Source organism: Rhinoraja longicauda, chromosome 27 (genome assembly GCF_053455715.1).
Source record: "Rhinoraja longicauda isolate Sanriku21f chromosome 27, sRhiLon1.1, whole genome shotgun sequence".
NCBI lineage: Eukaryota > Metazoa > Chordata > Chondrichthyes > Rajiformes > Arhynchobatidae > Rhinoraja > Rhinoraja longicauda.
Genome location: NC_135979.1, coordinates 14,602,522 through 14,623,305, shown reverse-complemented (window position 1 = coordinate 14,623,305; position 20,784 = coordinate 14,602,522). Strand labels below are relative to the sequence as shown.

Genomic DNA, 20,784 nt, shown 5'->3' with positions numbered 1-20,784 from the left:
CATCTACCACCATGTCCTTCTCAGTCACAGTACGATATGATATGATATGATATTTATAACTTTATTTATCCCAGGAGGGAATTTGGTCTGCCAACAGTCTTAAAACACAACGAGATACAGTATACGAAACATGAAATTAAAAGTGATGAGTGGAAAGTCCAGGATTGGGGATGTGCAAAGATTGGGGAGTATTGTCCAAGATGCTCCGCAGTTTGAGGAGCATCCTCCCCTCCAAGACCCCATCTCTAATGAATCCAACTCCACCCCCAGGATGGAGCCAGCCTTGCTGATGAGCTTGTAAATGATGAGTGTGTAGGAGGTCAATGCTCATCTTGACCAATCAATGATGACCAAGTCAAGTCAAGTTTATTTGTCACATACACATACAAGATGTGCAGTGAAATGAAAGGTCACCCACAGTCCAGCAATAAGAGCAATAAAAACAAACAATTTCACACACATTCACAACCAACGCAATCAAAAGAGTGAATGTAATGTATTACCTTGATTTAATGGGTCAGTAAGACAACTCATAGAAACCTGACCAACAAGTAGCACAGTTCAGCACAAAATCTGACTGCCGTGTTACTGATAACCAAAAGAGATGTGCAGAGGAGACCCACATGAATGCTCTGAAGTGTCAGTGTTCCCACGGTGAGGTGGGTTAACAGTTCTCTTGTTGGACACTCCCTGAGTATTCAGTGGAGCAGATACAGGTCCGTCCCTGCCTTGGGAACATCACTACTTGGGAGGTATTTATTCACAAAATGCTGGAGTAACTCAGCGGGTCAGGCAGCATCTCGGGAGAGAAGGAATGGGCGACGTTTCGGGTCGAGACCCTTCTTCAGACTGATGTCAGGGGGGCGGTACAAAGGGAGGATATAGGTGGAGACAGGAAGATAGAGGGAGATGCATCACTTTCAGTAGGCAACACCTTTGGAAGCAAAGATCCAACAAGCAGACTGAGTTCTTGGCCCAATGAAACTCCCAGTCTGATGTAAAGGACCCGAGAAACTGTGAACAGCAGATATGTAATTTTTGAAGGTCAAATGAACCAGCATTGGATGTAAGTCAAAGGATATATGTTCAAAGCAAATAAAAGGTAAGATGTCCAGTGATGTACAAGGGCGTAATCAGCCTTGTTTTAGAGGGAGGACGAGTAATGGCCATTTAAGAAACAGCAGGAAGCACCAATGATGGGAAACTAAAGTGGGCCAGAGCACCAGTGTGGGAAGGGACTGCAGATGTTGGTTTACACCGAAGACAGATACAAAACGCTGGAGTGATCTCCAGAGATGCTGCCTGTCCTGCTGGGTTACACCATCATTTTGTGTCCACCATCCCTTGCATCTTGTGACAAATACCTGGGGAAATGATGAGCAAGAAACTGGCATTCGCCTTCACCTTGATGTGTACTACTTTCTAGACGGGGTTAACTAGTTTATTTCAAACTACGGTGATAAAATTCCCTAGGAATTGACTTTGCATTCCCTGGACATTTTCTCTGTCGTCATGTTTACATATAAGAGAAAATCGACCTTGAAATCACTTGAACTCTCTGGGCTCCTAAAATGTGTGGTGCTGGCAGATACAGAGGTCGGCAACAGTTGTCCGATCGAACAGCTGTACAGTTCCCTCCCCTCCCCTCCCCTTCCCTTACCCGTGGCTTCCCTTACCCGTGGCTGTGCGGTCTCCACCGACTGGCTCCACTTCCCACTCCGCTTCATATCTGGGCGGCAGTGACTTGTTTACACTCGTCTCCCGGGCAACGGCGCCGCCTCCACTTCCACTCCATCCAGGCAGCTACTTGTCCCCCTCCTTCTCCCTCTGAAAGCAGAAACGCCTCCCCCCCCCCCCCCCCCCTCTCAGCAAACACATTCTGTGCCGGGGTCAAGGCTCCCTGCTGCCACACATTAGTGGTACAGATCAGCTTCCTTGGCTATTGTTCAGAATAAGTTATATTGCAAGAACTGCAATGTTCTATTATGTAAGAAGGAACTGCAGATGCTGGTTTAAACCGAAGATAGACACCACCAGCTGGACAGGCAGCATCTCTGGAGAGTAGGAATGGGTGAAGTTTCGGGTCGAGACCCTTCTTCATTGTAGTTATTTTGCAAGAACCACTGGTGTCAGGGGTTATGGGAGGAATGGGGTTAGGAGGGAGAGATAGATCAGCCACGATTAAATGGTGGAATAGATTTGATGGACCGAATGGCCTAATTCCGCTCCTATTACCTTATGAACTCCGAACATTGACAGATACAAAATGCTGGAGGAACTCAGCGGGACAGGCAGCATCTCTGGAGGGAAGGAATGCGCGACGTTTCGGGTCGCGACTCTTCTCCAGACTGAGAGTTAGGCTGGAGGGAAACTGGAGATGTGGATGGGTGCAGAGAAAATGTAAGGTGTGTAAACGACAGATCAAAGCAGACCGTGATCAAGGAAATGTCCAATGGTTCATTACTGGCTGAGGAGAAGTTGACGACAAGACATGCAAATAGTAAAATGAATCAGGATGACAGAGAACTGTCTTGAATGCACTTTCTTCCTAATGGTAGGAGTAAAATGAGAGTGTGGCCAGGGTGATGTGGGCCTCTGATGAAGCTGGCTGCATTTTTTGAGGCCGCAACTCCTGTAGATCCCTTTCATGGTGGGGGGCTCTGTGCCTGTGATGGACTGGGCAGTGTTCATCACTTTTTACAATCTTCAAATTGTTTTGGACTATATATTTTGTTATTTATTAAACTTTCTTGTTGTTTACTGTGTTATCTATTGAGTAATGTGTTTACACAACTGTTGTGCTGCACTAAGTAAGAATTTCATTGTAGGACACAAAAGTGCTGGAGTAACTCAGCTGGGTCAGGCAGCATCTCTGGAGAAGATGGAGAGGTGATGTTTCCGGTCGGGATCCTTCTGACTGATGAAGGGTGCCTACCCGAAACATCATCATTCCATGTTCCCCAGAGATGCTGCCGAACCCGCTGAGTTACTCCAGTACTTGGTGCCCTTTTGTCTGAACCAACACCTGTTCTAAGAACATTCTTACATTCTAAGAATTTCATTGTTGCTTTTCGGTACATCTGACAATGAAACACTCTAGACTCCTGACTCCTGACTCCTGACAATGGTGCAACTGTGAGGCCATTCGTCCTCTTGCTTGCCCCAAACTCTGTACAGACAGCAACAATAGTCAGGATCGAAGTTGTGTCTCTGGCGCTGTAAGGCAGTAACTCTACCACTGCAAATGCGCCACTGTGCCGCCCCACATGCTTAATGCAAAAAAAGTTTTGAAGGGTCATAGCGTTGTACAACATAGAAGCAGGCCCTTTGGCTCAATACATCTATGCCAACATCATGCCTGTCTAGATTTATTTCACTTGACTGCATAAATTCCACGTTCCCCTTTGGCCTGCTTGTTCAATAAACTGTCCAGATGCCCCTTAAATGTTGTTGCTGTTCCTGCCTTCACCATCTCCTCTTGACAATTTATCTTCATGGACCATTTCATTGCCACTTGTGCCATTGAACAACTCCATGAAGTTATTTCTAACCTTTTTTTGTTGTAAGGAGAAAATATCCAAGGTCTCAAAATTGTACTCTTACTGTGAACAAAAATAAAATGGTCTTGAATATTGTTACTGTATAGTTTTAATACATACACTACCAGAAAATGAAATGCACCACTACATGCAGTTATTAAAGATAATTAAACACTTAAACATGAAAAAAATCAGAAGTTGCAGGTGGGGGGAATAGAATGAGCAATTGGCTCTGTTGTGAAATCCCAGCAGCACAACAGACCAAATATCTCCTTCATTGCAGTTATTGCTCTGACTTCTGGTTACAAATTCATTAAGCTGATCTGAAAAGAAAGCATAATGCACATGGGAAAATTAAATGATCTGCTGTGCAATTTCCCATCTCAAAGCACAAACAAAAATAACAACAATCTAACTTGAGGGGAATCAGAATTTCATTAAAAATAAATGCAAAGAATTATGAATGGAACATTAAAATCCAAGGCAAATGGTTGTGTTGGACATTTCATGTATCTATCTTGCACAGTTCCAGCTGTTTTATTGAACCTGAATCATCGGAGTACTAAGTTATAATACATTTATGCATAATTATAGCAAAACTGAAGCAAATGCAAATACCTGCAGTTAAATTGGAGGCAGCTTTCTCCTCTCCTAACTTTAAAGCCTATTTACACTTTTTGCAGTAGGCCTGGTCAGATCAGAATGAAGAATGAAGTGTTACTTCAAGGTTAGGTCAGACATTGACCATAGTTGTGGTTCAAAGTGAAATCGTTTCACATCTTATGCTCTACTCGTGATATAATTGTAGTTTTAGTGGATTTGCAACTGTTTTAGTGTTTGCAAGGATGAGGTCCTAAAAATGCTTGACAGGGAAACAACTATTAGTAAATTTGCTCCATTAAAGTTACAAGTCAATTTTTAATGACAAAGTGACAAGATGACTGCATTCTTAAATGTGCTTACAGTGTTAATCCTCCCTCACCGATGGTATTATACCATCAATCACCGATGGTATTTTATTTGGAAGTAAACAAAATTAACAACAGTTAACTTTTAATACCAATTCTCTTTACGGGTATATATTTTTTAATTATGAAAGGTTTGTGCAGACTTGTGGGGTAATTGGCTTCTGAAAATTGCCCCTGGAGTGTAGATCTTGAAAGTGGGAAAACATAGAGCCAGTGGCCATCGATTGATGGTCGTCGTGGACGCGGTGGGCTGAAGGGCCTGTTCCCACGCTGTATCTCCATCTCTGGTGGGTGATTGAATTAACATTTTGTTCAAGATGGCCGCGCCGTTGTGTTTGGCTGCCTGCCACTGTATGTTTCTTTTTTTTTCCTAGTCAGATGTGCAGCACTTTGGTCAACGTGGGTTGTTTTTAAATGTGCTATACAAATAAATTGACTTGACTTGACTTGACTAATCCAAACTCTACTTGGCTTGTCTGGATCAATGCCGCTCCAATACACCCAAGAAGCCGAAAGGCATCTCCCCAAAAAATACATAGCTTCTCTGACATCCTATTTATTCATCATCCTAAACATTGACTACCCATTTCTGTTCTATCGCAGCAGAATGTTGGATTACAGCAATTACACATGCTCATTCCTTTGAACCTCAGGCAATGCGATGTATCCGCATGCAATAGATACAATTGGCTGTGAAGCCAATTTGGGGGCGTGATTTGATAGCACAGTGCCAGCCCTGCGCGGGAAGGTTTAAAACTGCTACAGATATACCGGTGAGTGGCTTGTTTCTGGAAGTCATATTAGCGTGTTTGTATTTTAAAGCTATTCTACGCTGGGGTTTTCAACATTTCCTCTATTTGAAAGCTGTGTTTTAGTGGCCCTGCCATGTCTGCTCGAGTTGTCCTGTGCAGGAAAAAACAAAGACTCGCCTGTTCTTCACAACACAAAGACCCGGAGCACTCGGTAAGGCGTTCCTTTTTAAAAAAAAAAAAAGAAACTCAGGCTTTGTTGCAGAGTAAATGTGGCTGGTTTTGCAAAATTAGAATATTGTGTCGGTGGAAATAATGAAGTCTACAAATCACATTAATTCACCGGCGACGATCGAAATCGGAATGGAAATGTTATTCGGTTCCAGATATTGTGTTTTGTAACCTTTTATTTTACATCCTAGTAGAGCCACTTTAGCAACGTTTAAGACCCCCAACGACTCAAGTGTGCAACAGACGGTGTATTGAGGTTCTCCCCTCCCCCTCCCTCTCGAAACACAAAAAACTTCAAATTTTTTTTTTTAAAACAAAACAAAAATTCTGCAAAAACTCTTCATACATTCTCAGTGTCTTATGCATTCAATGGTGTCGCACTGGAATGTACGTTTCTCTTGTGTAACAGTGTTCAAAGACCAATGTAAGAAATGGCAAATAGGGTTGGAGCACAGTTAACTCGGCACTCACTCTTTATTTTCTTTTTACAGGCCCACTGCCTACTAGAGGTGCTCTTAAAATTTGCAAACATTATTCATATTAAAACTAGCTACATATTAAAGGTAGTGGTCACTAAGAGTAATTTGGTAGTCTTTTGTTTTGCTTCCAGAGAATATCCAACTTGAAGAGGCCAATTGCATTTTCAATGGGCAGAAGTCAATTGGCTTCTGCATTTGCCAGAAACTGAACCCCATGTCTGGTTCCAGGTTTGGGGGTGATTAAATGAAATGTATAACAGGCATGACCAAAGGATTGTGGCCTGCAGAAAAATTGCTGAGTAAGAAATTGTTGAGCTTGAATGAGCCATGGTGAGGCCAATGCTACTAAATCCAGTTTTTCTGGTCATGTACCCTTGCTTAACGACTGATGCTATGTATGGGCGCACTATTTGTTACTTTTTCTATGTTGACTTGCATGGAGGAACCAAATGGATGGCTACTAAATTTGCTGATAAGACTTGGTGAGTTGGTAAGAGGGCAAGAGGAAGATGAGGTAGTGACAATAGACAATAGGTGCAGGAGTAGGCCATTCAGCCCTTTGAGCCAGCACCGCCATTCAATGCGATCATGGCTGATCACTCTCAATCAGTACCCCGTTCCTGCCTTCTCCCCATACCCCCTCACTCCGCTGTCCTTAAGAGCTCTATCCCGATCTCTCTTGAAAGCATCCAACGAACTGGCCTCCACTGCCTTCTGAGGCAGAGAATTCCACACCTTCACCACTCTCTGACTGAAAAAGTTCTTCCTCATCTCCGTTCTAAATGGCCTACCCCTTATTCTTAAACTGTGGCCCCTTGTTCTGGACTCCCCCAACATTGGGAACATTGGGAACATGTTTCCTGCCTCTAATGTGTCCAATCCCCTAATTATCTTGTATGTTTCAATAAGATCCCCCTCATCCTTCAAAATTCCAGTGTATACAAGCCTAGTGAGTTGGTAAGTAGACCGCAAAGAGAAATATGTGGAATAAGTGAGTGGACAAAGGTCTGAAAAATGCAGTATAATGTTTGAAAATGTGAAACGACTTTTTCCCCAGGAAAAATAAAAATCTACTAATTGTTGAGTAGCAGAACTGAGGTGTACGTTGTGGTTACAATCAGATTAACGTTCCTGTTAAATGGCAGGGCTGGTTTGAGTGGCTCATTTCTAGTCCTAACAGATCCTGACTTATTTTGAATAATTTCAACTATATCAAGCAAGCACCACCAGACTTGGAAATGGCTTCTTCTCTGTTGGCTGTCCACTATCTAATTACAATAGTTGACTCACCTTTGGAGTAAAAGGTGAATGTGATAAGGGTAGCAATATATATGATTTGGAGATATGTTTGCATACCATGGTTCAGAGCAAAGGTGAATTAGACATGAGCAAATATTTGTTTTCTTTTAAAAAAACCTCCAATGTCTTTTGCACATCCCTCTGTAATTGTTCAGCTGCTATTTTCCTACTGTTCTCGTTTCAATTTACCATATTTCCCCAAATTTTTGGTATAATAGGAGAGGGCTGTAGAAGGTTACAAATATCTTGAATCCAGTCTATCTTCAGCCATTCAGGAAACATTCCAAGGTATCATTGCAAGCTGGTGGAATTATATTGGTAACTGTAAAACTAATCATATTGAGAGGGTAGAGGAGTTAGTATCGTGTTTTGGGTATAAACACTTTATTTTAATTGATAATTTTGGGTACCTGTAATGCTGGATGAAAATACATTTGTGACTTGTTCATCTTTTTGCAAATTCTAATGTTTAGCTGTGTCTTAAATGCTTAATGTTCCAAATGAAGATACGGGACCATGCACTTGGGAGTCAATATAAATTTGCCTGGTAAAACTTGTGTGAAGAGGTTCAAAAGTTCAAGCTGTCAAAAATACCATATTCCCTAGATGTGATTAGCACTGGGTCTTTGCCACTCCTGTAATCCATTGCCACCTTGGTGACCTTCTCTCAACCAGTTTTGTAATGCAACTTTGAATTTGTAGATCGGACTGAAAGATAAAATTGCAAAGATTCAGGATGAGCCCCTTCTTCGTGAAAATCCCCATCGGTTTGTCATCTTCCCAATTCAATACCATGATATCTGGAAGATGTATAAAAAAGCAGAAGCATCATTCTGGACTGCTGAAGAGGTATTTACTTTAAGGATTGTAACAGGCAATATCCATGTTGGGAAGTTGGAGCAATAAATACATGGCAAGATTTGGAATTAAGTGGGGTTTTTTTAATGGCTTTTTTTCCCTGTAATTATATGGATGATATTGTAAATCTTTGATGCCTTTGTAGTTGGAATCTTTTGTGATACGATGGCCAATAAATTTTCAAAAGATTTCTTTACTTCAGGAAATAATTGGCACGATAATTGTGAACAGTTTAAGTTGAGATGCCTGTGTTTTGTGCAGCCTGTTTATACTTGTGATGCATTGGTGGAGACAGGTTCTAATCACTTTGTTTTTGTAGGTTGACTTGTCAAAAGACCTGGCACATTGGGAATCTTTGACACTGGATGAAAAACACTTTATCTCGCATGTCTTGGCGTTCTTTGCTGCCAGTGATGGCATCGTAAATGAGAATCTGGTACGCAAGCGTTCTGAATTGCTATTGGAATGGTTGGCATTGCTGCAGTGTCATAATGTGACTTATTTGCAAAGATATGACCTTTAGAGCTCGTGGAAGCTCAAATGACCAATTAGGGGGTTAAAGTTCAAGCTGAGTATATTACCAGATACACGGGAATGTTGAGGTACAGGTACAATGATAAAAAACCTTGCTTCCAGTAACATCATGGGCACATAGACGATACATAAAAACACACAAATTCCACACAAGTTTAAAAGACTAAACCAGGTCATGAATGCAAAAGTATAAACAAGTCAGTAGTAGTGGAAGGGGTAGGCTGTAGAATTCCATTGATGTAAGATGAGCATTGAGATCGATCATTAAAATGGTAAATCTACAAATTGAAGGCTTATTGCCTTGCAGCTGGTTATTTTGTATTCTAAAACGATGAAACTAATCTCAAATCCATACTTTATGATTCTGCAGCTGCTCAAGTAGTTCTTTTGTCTTTGGTAGGTGGAACGATTCAGCCAGGAGGTCCAGATCCCTGAAGCTCGTTGTTTCTATGGTTTCCAAATTGCTATGGAGAACATTCATTCGGAGATGTATAGCCTCCTCATTGATACGTACATCAAGGAGCCTAGTGAGAGGTGGAGAACCGAGGTTTTAATTGGGTCTTATCCAAGCTGGAGGCTTGTCTATAAATGTGAAATTTGTAAAGTTTGGGTGACAAGTTTAGTTTTTGCAAACTTTACTGTGATTCATAACAATGTTTTGTGTGGTGTTAACTAGCTGAGACAAGATGTAGTGTTTTAGTGAATACCGAGTGACATTCTGCTTTAAGAAATGGGTTTAGTCAGGAAAAGACCATCCAGAAGAAACATGGATGAGAGCAAAGGGGAGAATGGGAGGTCCTGAACTAAACAAATAGATTTGTGGACTGTGGGATCTAAAATGTTCTAGTTCCTGGAAATCTAAAATAATAGTTTAATTTAGAGATACAGCGTTGAAGTAGGCCCTTCGGCTCACTGAGTCTGCGCTGACCAGTGATCATCCGTACACTAGTTCTATCCCACATACAGAAGCCAATTAATCTACAAACCTGCATGTCTTGGTAATGTGGGAGGAAACTGGAATACCCAGAGAAAACGCCTGCAGCCACTGGAAGAACATACAAACTCTATGCAGACATCACCTGCAGTCAGGATTGATCCGGGTCTCTGGCACTAAGGCAGCACTTCTACCACTACCACCCTAAAATAAGAGAATAAAAATATCCAGCAATATATGGTAGTACCTGTGACCAGAAGTTGTTTGACATAACTCACTTTTTCCTTCACCTGTTTAATTTTTGAGCGAATATAACTGGCAACGTCAGGTCTCATGAATGTTGATTCCCAACACTGTCTCATACTAGGACGTTTCAACCAAGACTGGATAACAACAAACTTGCTAGCCCCTCTGTGCAAGTGTAATGCAGATACCCACTGCCAAGACTTTTGAGTGATTACCCATTGCAGAATGTGGGAGTGATTGGTTCCTATTCTCCAAGACCACCCTTAAGAAGGGGAATGAATTAACACAATCTGGTTCCATTGTAACATCAAGAAATGTTTCATGGACAATATTTGTTCTTTTTAAACTGAATACTGTACAGAATGGAAGGTAGTTTCCAATCTCCAATGTATTTTGTTTGCCCAATCAGTACATCATCTGTAATTGCCGAGTAAGGATTTCTCTGCATTCTGCAGATTCTGTAATCAATGAGAGACATTTGGAATTTGTGGCTAGCAGAAGTAGGATGAATAAACCAGCAATAACCTATTTATCAAAAAAAAAAATCCCATTTTCGAGAGAGGTTGGATGCTTGTTCTAATTTGCTTCTATCTTTCTCTTTAGGGAGTTCTTGTTTAATGCCATTGAAACGATGCCAAGTGTCAAGCAGAAGGCTGACTGGGCCTTGCGATGGATTGCTGATCAAGAATCCACATTTGGTAGCTATCCTTATAAAATCAGAAAAATATTCAACATCAATGAACTCTGCTTAACATTTAACGTTGTACACTCTATACAATGTGAATGATTTCAAAGCCTCAAGTTTCATTTTTACTTGTGTTTCATCCTTGTATGAAGTTACATAAATTGTTTGCATGTTTTAATGTTTTGCCTTGTTAGAAGCTATGGCACTGAATCTCCTGGGTACCTTTGCACTATATTTCACCCACATTTGACACTTTCAATGCTGAACATCTGTGGATGTAAGGAATTGGAAGAATATTGCAGGACTTGAGCTTCAGTCTGCAGACCAGTTCACTCTGAAACTTGACTACCTGCAGCAATATACTACTGAAAACCTCTGCTTTTCATCATCACTGAAAAACCTTTGTGTCCTTCTAGCCTCTATCTGTATCTTTAATGTCAGTCTTAGCTGACTGTCTCAATCTACCTGCCATTCATTTCATGTGACCCAAACACTGTCAGTATCCTTCCTCGCACACCTACACCCATCTGTATCACCCCTGTGCTTTCTGGCCTGTTTTGGGATTTGAAAAACTTTTTTTTTCTTTTTAATCAATAAACAAAAGGGTGGAGGTACTCGGTGGGTCAGGTAATGTTTGTGAAGGCATTGGAAAAGAGTGTTTTGGGTCAGGACACTTCTTCAGATTTGCTTTTTAATGACTTTTCGGGTTCACTTCCATGCTTCTATAATCGGCACACAAACCCCCTTGGATATCAGGTTCCACTAATTCTGGCCTTGGTCATCCCCAAATGTAATTGCTGTCACTAGTGGCCTTGCTGTGAGCTTCTAAGGCTTGCCCATTCCACTTCCACTTTTTCAAGGATGTCCTTTAGCACCCACTCTGATCAAGTTTTTTGGTCACAAATTCCTTCTTGCAAAGCTCGATCAGTTCTGGCTGTGAGGTAGTTTGGGAATTTCTTTGTACTATGATACTTGATAACTAACTGCAAGGTGGCAATGGAGTAGGCAGTCAAGGAACAAGCAAACTGAATATGGGTGTTACTTTTTCCAAGTGAATTTCCCTGCACAAAACCACCTGTTGGAAATGACTGGTTTATCAGTTCATTTAAATGATCCACCTCCACCTGACCTCTTGGCTTGGTTGCCTAAAGTCGTAGAAAGCTGAGCTAACTGGACGTGGAAAATATTAGGAAAATCTTGTCTCATGCTTTCAACTGAGTAAGAACCTAATCAATTGAAATTCAACTGTGTATGATTGACCTGTGGTTTGTTTCGGCATAGATTCTTGGAGCATTGAAGAGTTGAATTTCAGAGTTCATTGCTGACAACAGTGGCATTTTAAATCCAAGAGGCCATAAGTGGAGGAACAGGCCTTGTGAATATAGTACAGGGTTGGAGAAGGGCTCTCTAGATTGTGTGACCATGTTAGTTAGAATGCACAATTTAATTGGGTTGAGATTTGGTATGGGGATGGAGGTGAACGTTCTTGATAATAGAACAGTTGGGTAATTGAAAACTTCACTTCTGACCACATAATTTGCAATCTTGGCATCTTACCCAGTTTCACTTTAACTGATGACCAGAGGAATGGAGCTGCTGGTTTGGGAGCTGATGATGGTTTCCAATCTATGTACTTGGTTGGCGAGCAATACCTTTAATTTCTGGAAGCAGATAATAGTATTGAAAGCAGTGCTGAATTTACAACAGCCTGCATATGCAGGTTGTTGAACTTCGGTGAGATGAGAATCTGGCTTGAGCAACAGAATGCCTTTATTCAAAGATGCGAGCTCTCTCAAAACACATATTGAAATGCTAATTAATAATAACACATTCTCTCATTTTGCATCTCTCATTCCAAAGGTTGCTATAAATGTTCACTGAAACCCAGGTACTAGTGATGAACTCAGGATGTTCTCAGTGTTGTGGAACACATTTGGTGGCATTGAATCTCTGATTTACTGAAGTGTTTGGCCATAATATTGATGCATTGATGTGTGTTCTGGCTGAGATGCAAATGATGTACTTAATCTACAAGTTGATTATTCTCTCAACTCGTCCAACACGTCCAATTCTCTTTGCCTTCTTATTAAATCTAGGGGAGCGTCTGGTTGCCTTTGCTGCTGTTGAGGGAATCTTTTTTTCTGGTTCCTTTGCTGCAATCTTTTGGTTAAAGAAGCGAGGTTTGATGCCAGGTCTGACTTTCTCCAATGAGCTGATCAGTAGAGATGAGGTAAGTATTGGGGATTCTGCTGATGAAATGCTGGGAGAATATGGATTAGTGATAATGTAGCAATTGGACTTTAACCAGTTCTGTATTGACTTTTTTTCTTCAATTATTTAAGCACGGTACAATTGAATGAGTACACAAACTTCCATTTGCATTCCAAGGTGTATCTTCCTTTAGACACGTCATTGAATAATTTAATACATTAAAGGTACAATGTTAGAACAAAAGGTAAATGAATACACCAATAGTTAGTTTGTCAAGGTTTTGGTAATTCTATCTTTATGGCATCCATTCCTAGGCTTCATATAAGCAACGTGCTTGCTTGCCTCTATGATGACTAAGAACTAGCAAAATGTTAGACATCCCTTTCTTGCTCTGACATCTGTCTTCAGCTTCCTCATTGCTCTGCCCAAGGTTAGGAGCAGCACTTTGTCTTTATCATGAAACCCTCGGGACTTAATATTAAATCTAACAGTCCTCTTATTGTCTGTCACTCTCTAACGGCTGGCTTGTTATTTTGTAAGTAATTGTTACTTTGACAACTTGGATCTCTATGCCATCACAGGCATTCCCTCTGATCTCTCCACCCCTCGCCCTCTGTGGCCCTTAACGCACTTGTTTTCTCCCTTTTCTAGAACTACCAAAGGTCCTTTAACCTGAAATATTGATCCACCTTCTCTATCCACTGATGCTGCTTGACTTGCTGAGTGTTTTTAGCATTTTCTATTTTTCCTCTGGAAAAAAGTCTATTTTGTTATCACTCATTTTGTTTAATCCAAGGTATGACAAAAATCTCTGAACAGAAGTCGATCAGAACTTGTAGTTTTATTTATCCCACTGTGTAATGTGCTTGGCATTAAACAGGCTTTGCAATCAAATAAAAATTGATTGGGATATGATTTGATGTAAATGGGTGCTTCATGTTCAGCATGGATCTGGTGAGTCAAAGACCTGTCTTGGTTCCTTGTTTTTCTGACATCATTGCATCTTTTTAGAATTGTCTAAATAGAAGGCCTGTTGGCACTGTGGTTGTGGTGCTGCTACTTTCTCCAGGGAACCAGGTTTGGTCCTGGACTTTGTAAAGATTGTACATACTCCCTATGTGCTGGTTTTTGCTGGCTGCTCTGGTTTACTTCCTTCCTGAAGTAGTGTTGGTAGATTAATTGTAAAAGAACAAACTAACTTTATGCCATCTGCTCTTAAGCTCCATATAAGCATCAAGTGCTTGCTTGCCTCTATGATGACGCAGAAACTAGCACGAGTTTAGACTAAAGTCCACTGGGGGGGAAAAAATCCCTTTAGGGTAGATAAGTGGCAAAAGTACCAGAAGTGGAAGGGGAAGGTTGGTTGATGGGCACGTGAGAATAAGCTGAGGGAACAGAGCGAGCGGGGATGAGACTGATGGAATTGCTCTTGGGAGCTGGCATGGGCCCTGACCAGAGGTTGTGCTATATATTTCTAGTCGTCTGCCTGCTTGCTTGGTTCATGCTGTTACTTAGCTTTGTAGTGTCAGTAAACATAGATTTGCATTCTGTCTTTGCATCCAAGTTATTTGTGTAAATTGGGAATACAAAAGGCACAATAATGACCCTTAGGGAAGAGGAAAAGGTGGAATTAATCAACCCTCGATCCATGCTAATGTTGTCACCTCTAACTTTTTTTCTGTTGCAATCTTTCACGCAAAAAGTTATAAAGTCTTTAAAAATTGGAGATACTACATTCACTGGCTTGTCTTCATCTTTACATGCATGTTGGAATCAAAGCTCTTGATGTCATTTCTTTCTTTCACTGGCAGTCTCCATGACAATTATATACTGATGGCATCAGTGTTTCTCAAATGGCCTTGACCTGGTAAGTGGCTGCATGCAAAGACAGACAAAAACATAAATGACTGCTCCCATTTACACATCCAATTGATTTTTTTTCCTCTCTCAAATTAGTACTTTAAAATTGCTGCAAAGCTTTTTTTCCCCACAATGGTCTGTATATCTAGACAGATGTGATGCTGTCTGAGAAGATGCTTTTGTACAAACATGGCTTTTACATTTGCAGCATCAATCCAACTGAAATCCCAGTAGTAAACTTGCTTTAATATTTTGTTTCATTTCTTCTCAGGGTCTGCATTGTGACTTTGCATGTCTTGTGTTCAAACACTTGGTTCACAAGGTGTCTAAAGCGAGAGTTGTAGAAATTATTTCTGAAGCAGTGAGGATTGAAAAGGTAATGATCATGGGATTTTAAAAAGCAATGGTATCGGTCTGATCCTTCATCTTCTATTTTAACTTGGAGTTTATAGTTCTTACCTTTTCCAATTTTGTATGCCTCAGACGTATGATGGTAGATAAATCTCCCAGGCCTGAATGGATATATCCAAGGACACTGTGGGAAGCGAGAGACGGAATTGCAGGAGTCCTGGCTGAGATGTGTGAATCATCATTAGTCACAGCTGAGGTGCTGGCAGACTGTGGAGAGAGGCTAATATTGTGCCTCTATTTAAGAAAGCCTGCAAAGAAAAACCTAGAACTATAGATTAGTAAGCCAAACAGGAAAGTTACTGGAGAGGATGCTGAGGGATAAGATATACAACTATTTGATCGCATGGTTTTGTATGCGAGAGGTCGTCTCATGAATTGGAGTTTTTTTTTACATAGTATCCAAGAAGATTGATGCAAGTAGAGCCGTGACTATCTACATGGACTTCAGCAAGACCTTCAAGGTTCTGCATGTTCGGCTGCTCCAAAAGATGGATTGCATGGGATCCAGGGAGAGCTAGCTATCTGGAAAGATAATTAACTTCAGGAAAGGAAGCAGATGGTGGTGGTGGTAGAAGGTTGTTTTTCAGACTGGAGCCCTGTGACTAGTGGGGTGCCTCAAGGTTCAGTCCATTGTTGTCATATGTACCAATGGTTTGGATGAGAATGTACAAGACATGATAAGCAAGTTCACAGATTATACTAAAATAGATGGTTACAAAGATAGTGATAATGGTTATCAAGAATTGCATCAGAATCTTGATCAAATCCGAACTGACGAATGGCTAAATGAGTTTAATTCAGATAAATGTGAGGTGTTGCACTTTAAAAAGTCCAACCAGGACAGGACCACCTTGGTTAATGGGCCCTGGGTAGTATAGTAGATTGAAGGAATCTCGGAGTACAAGTACGCAGTACCATGAAAGTGGCACACAGATATATAGAGATGAAGAAATCTTTTGACCTTCAACAGTCAGGGCATTGAGTATAGAAATTGGGACATTGTAGCAATTGTGCAACGCATTGGTAAGGCCACACTTGGAGTATTCTTCAGTTTTGTTTACGCTTCTATGGGAAAGGTGCCATGAGGCTGGAAAGGGCCCTGACAAAATTTGGGGATTTTTACCAGAACTAGAGGGCCTGGTCCACAGGGATAGTTTGGGCAGGCTAGAATTGTATTCCTTGAATACAAGAGGCTAAGGTGTGATCTTGTCGCGGTGTAACATCATGAGGGAAATGGATAGGAGTGAATGTGCAGTCTGTTTTCCCCAGGGTAGGAGAATCAAGAACTGGGTGGCATAGGTTTAAGTTGAGATGGGAACGATTTAATAGGAAACAGAGGGACAACATTTTCAGTAAGTCTTGGGTATATGAAGTCAACTACCCGAGGAAGGGGTTGAGTCAGGTACAATAATATTTCAAAGACAATTAGATGGGTACATAGATGGGAAAGATTTGGAGGGATATAGGCAAATGCTCAATGGAATTAGGTTAGATGGGGTATCGTGGATGTGTTGGGCTGAAGGGTTTGTTTTCACAGTGTATGTCTCAAATTTAATACTTTGGTTATGTCCACTGAATAAAAGATTGGGTATCTTTCTCAGATTTTTTCACGGACGATTGCCCAAAACATTGTTATCATTTCCACTGTGTCAATTTTCTTCTTTTTGCAGGAGTTTCTGACGGAGTCTCTACCTGTGAATTTGATAGGCATGAATTGCACCCTGATGAAATGTTATATAGAGTTTGTAGCTGACCGTCTGTTATTGGAGTTAGGCAGTAGCAAGGTCAGTATGTACTTGTTTTCTATTAATACCTGAAGGATGTGCTGCAGCAGCAAAATAAATTGTTGGTGAGCTGCAGTAAATATATGTGGAGCCATGGACACCTTCAGGCTAGACTAGTTTTCTACATCTTGGCAGAGTGGCTACACGATGGAGTGGGAGAGAGAGAAATGGCTTGATTTACATGTCTGATATCCGTGACCAGTCTGCAGAACATGAATGCTTGGAGTAACTTCATTTTTAATATACTTGTTAGAAAATCAAGTAGGTGTCCCTTAGCCCACTGACCATTGATCACCGATTCACACTAGTTCTGTTATCCCACTTGTATCCACTCCTTTTTTGCACTAGGGGTGATTAACCTACAACCCCCCATGTCTGTGATGTAGTAGGAGACCGGACACAACCCATGCATGCAGGGCCGTCTTAACGCATGGGTCTGATGGGCACTTGCCCGGGGGCCCACGAGCATAGGGGCCCCATGCTGATCTGTGTATGTTAAGTGACTTGCAATAAATAAATACTACTTTAAAAATGTAGGTTCAATAAGTGCTTTTTTCGCAACATTTTCGGTCACTAAGTGCTTCTCACAGCAATCTAAGTGCTTTTCGCAACAATGTAGCACCCTAAGTCCATCGCTAAGTGCTTTTCGGTAAGTGCTTTTCGCCGGCACGATGGGGGGGGGGGGAGAGTAACGGTAGGGGCCCCAGTACACTGCTTTGCCTGGGGGCCCATAATGCTGTAAAAACGGCCCTGCATGCATGCATGGGAAGAGCACACAGATATCAACCAAGATCAGAATTGCATCTGGGTCTCTGGTGCTGTGAGGCAGCAGCTCTACTAGCTGCACCACCGTGTCACCCAATCTCCAAAATGTGTTCATGTATGCAAAAGAGTACAAAGAGACGGGGGTTGAAATGAGTTCACTTAGTATTCAGTTGAAACTCTACTTGCACTTTGTTTAGTGCACATGCCATTGGAGTTTGCAGCGTGTTGTCATGCCACTGCTGAACAGCTCCATCAGCTCTGATGTGATATCGTTCACAGGTGCTATCAGTGTGAAATTTCCACCACCTTCCAGTGACTGTGGATTTCCTTTCGGGTGCTGTGGTTGTCCTGCATCCAAAAAATGTCAGCAGGTTAATTGGTTCTGTAAGTTGCCCCATGGATGACAGTTAATGCAGCATTACCGCATCGACAAAACCCTTCAGCTCACAATGTCTGTGGCAAACATTGCCATTCAATCACGGCTGATCTAGCTCTCACCCACCCCCAACCCCATTCTCCTGCCTTCTCCCCATAACCTCTGACACCCGTACTAACATGATCCATATTCCTCCATTCTCTGCACATCCACTTGCCTATTAAATATGAATCCATCACCACCCCATCGGCAGCCTATTCCAGGCACCGGCCAACTCTGTTTCTTTTTTTTTTTTAACTGTCCAGCACGTCTCCTTTAACTTTGCCCCTCTCACTTTCAAGCTGATGGGCATTGTGAGGGAGAAAGGGTTGAGGAGCTAAGTGGTGTCGTGGGACTGATGAATGTTCTCGATGGGCAGAAAGGCCCTCCAATGATATGAGGTAATTGTTTCATATAACTGTGCCCAAGTCACATTTGAGCACATTGTAAAAGCAGGGGGGTAAAAACCAAAGTTCCTTCTGGAACTGCATGCTAAGCACACGGCAGTTGAATGCCTCTGAAATGTTCAGTTCATTCGCACTGAAGAACAGACGTGTGTCTTCCCCTTGGTGTTGAGGATGTGCTGATTAATTCCTCTGGGTTTTGTGACCATTATTGTTTGTTCGCTAACTGTCACTGAAAACAGATGTTTGGAAAGGCTGAACTGCAACCTGCTTGACCCAATTCTTTCACTTCAGATTTTTGAAGCAGAAAATCCTTTTGACTTCATGGAAAACATTTCCCTGGTAGGGAAGACCAACTTCTTTGAAAAGCGAGTTGCTGAGTATCAAAAGATGGGAGTGATGTCAAGTAGAGAAGATAAGATCTTCACACTGGATGCTGACTTTTAGTCTGCCTGTTTGGATGCAAACTCGACATGTTGAAAAAAATGTTTGTTTTAACGTAATTGGTCACAATAACATCTTGGACCTGCTATTGACTGTTCTGCTAAGCTTGCGATCTGCCATGAGAATTTTTGGTTTACTTTGGAAAACGGCCAGATTTGCAACACTTAAAATATTGTGGGAGGTAGAGGCTTCTTATAAAGGCTAATGGTAGTCTGCTTGAGTGAAAAATTAATTCAAGTATGTGTGGGTTTCCACTTTATTTACTATTCTTGAATTTTTTTCTGGGTCAGTGAAGATGCCCAAAGCCATTGTAAGCCACCTGGATCTCTTGGTGATAATGTGCATATCATAACAGCTTTCTAAGCTTAACTGCCCTTTATGCAAGAGATTCTATTCACTTGCATAGTGGTTGATTTTTAAATTATACTTGCATGTGTATGAACGTCCTGGTTTAGCCACTGCGGTGTAAGCAATGACTCGTTGCATGTGGGATTTTTGATCAGTACAAAAATGAAAAATGTTTGATGATCAAATATTGAATTGCTCTGAAGTTAAAAAGAAAAAAAATCCCTTGCATGCAGCAGCTATCAAAATAATACTGCCTCTTGGATTTCAGTAACCCTTGGCTATTAAGCTGCCTTGGAATACTGCGATCCCATTTTTGGTGTCAACACCAATTGAGAACATTGATTTTAAAACCTTCATTTTTGGAGATGGTGAGATTAAAATTTGTGTTTGAATTACTCTAAACATACAGTACAATGATGGCATTATGGTGTCCTTTATAAATAAATTAGCTGCAACAGAGGACAATATACAGCTGCTACTGCATTGTGTTTGGTTAAAAATAACTATTTAAATCCTGTTTTGGTGCTGTATATTAGGATTTATTTTCTGATTTTTGGTTTTAGAAACCCACAAACCATGCTCTAAGTTTATTTGTTCTAGAGTGGTCAAATGCAATGGCCCACCAGCCTTACTTGGTTTGATGTCTAACGTACCAATTACTGAAATAGTTTTCTGTTTTAGTCTTCTGCCTGCATTGGATGAACTTGAGCTTAAGACTTTAGGAACTGCTGTAAAAGAGCTTTAAAAATTGTGCTGAACAAGCATTTTATCACAAGAATACAGAGCGAGACAAATTGGGTTCTTGGAACAGAGCTGTGCAAATGTTTTTCTCCCAACTTTGGTCTCCAGGGCTGATTTTAAATCTTTGATTTTGGGAGGTAGTGAGATTAAAATTTGCGCTTGTCCTTGAAACATCCTGTAATATGCAAGGAAGATTTACCTGTGAAAGAAATGGGAATTACTCTAATAATATGTCTGTCTTTTCATTGTTTGCGATGCTTATGAATTTGAGACCTAACCAGTTTTTAATTTGACCTAATTGCACTTTAATAAAGTCAGTATTAAAAACATTTGAAATGGTCTTCGGATAGCTGAATGTTTATGTGATGGATCATAGAATGTGATGCTTTTCAACCATGCATGGCACATAAATGAATGACATGTGTATGTCTAGTGTGCTCTGGCTGAATTGTAGCAGATGTACGAATACTTTTTAATGAGGGAGCTAATTAATGCTGGGGTTCCATCAACTTTAAGGGAGATGGCACCGATACCAAAATTCTGTTTGTTGGTACTGTTACTTCCATATTGATCATAAAAAAATGATCATTAAAAGTCCCAAGCTACTGCTCTGTGCCCAGAAATGTAGAGTTGGAACAAAATATGTACTTTGCAGTCAGTGATGCTCTTAGATTATTTGGAAATAGTTGTTCTCTCTGGGCATTGATGGAACATGATTATGTAATATGATTACTGCAATTTTCTTAATTGGCTGTAGTTTGTGTAGAAGATTAAATTGTATGAATTCTAAGTAACAAAGGTCAGACTTGCCAGAAAAGCATGATCTCTCGGTGGGTGACGCTGTTTGTCACACAGGTGAAGACAGCCCTTGTTTAGGTC

At 41.0% G+C, this 20,784-nt stretch overlaps 2 protein-coding genes across 3 annotated transcripts in view; one reads left to right on the top strand and one right to left on the bottom strand.

The window, feature by feature from the left end:
* stpg1 (sperm-tail PG-rich repeat containing 1) overlaps nt 1-1,812 on the bottom strand; it is a 60,897-nt gene extending 59,085 nt beyond the window's left edge. For both annotated transcript variants that reach the window (XM_078423175.1, XM_078423176.1), the window contains exon 1: nt 1,677-1,812. The gene's annotated coding sequence lies outside the window, so the exon portion shown is untranslated. The remainder of the gene's footprint in view (nt 1-1,676) is intronic.
* A 3,565-nt stretch (nt 1,813-5,377) lies between these two features.
* LOC144606623 (ribonucleoside-diphosphate reductase subunit M2-like) lies at nt 5,378-20,179 on the top strand. The gene is made up of 9 exons (XM_078422894.1): nt 5,378-5,470; nt 7,968-8,114; nt 8,443-8,559; nt 9,058-9,191; nt 10,441-10,535; nt 12,619-12,752; nt 14,865-14,969; nt 16,675-16,788; nt 18,667-20,179. The coding sequence occupies exons 1-9, from the start codon at nt 5,393-5,395 to the stop codon at nt 18,817-18,819; spliced, it is 1,077 nt and encodes a 358-aa protein (XP_078279020.1). The 5' UTR covers nt 5,378-5,392; the 3' UTR covers nt 18,820-20,179.
* The last annotated feature ends 605 nt before the right edge of the window (nt 20,180-20,784 follow it).

Bases quoted from the DNA above. Each gene is read 5' to 3' on its own strand.
- LOC144606623 (XM_078422894.1), top strand. From the start codon at position 5,393: ATGTCTGCTCGAGTTGTCCTGTGCAGGAAAAAACAAAGACTCGCCTGT. The intron at 14,970-16,674 runs GTAATGATCATG...TTCTTTTTGCAG, and splicing joins AAGCAGTGAGGATTGAAAAG to GAGTTTCTGACGGAGTCTCT. The intron at 16,789-18,666 runs GTCAGTATGTAC...CTTTCACTTCAG, and splicing joins TGGAGTTAGGCAGTAGCAAG to ATTTTTGAAGCAGAAAATCC.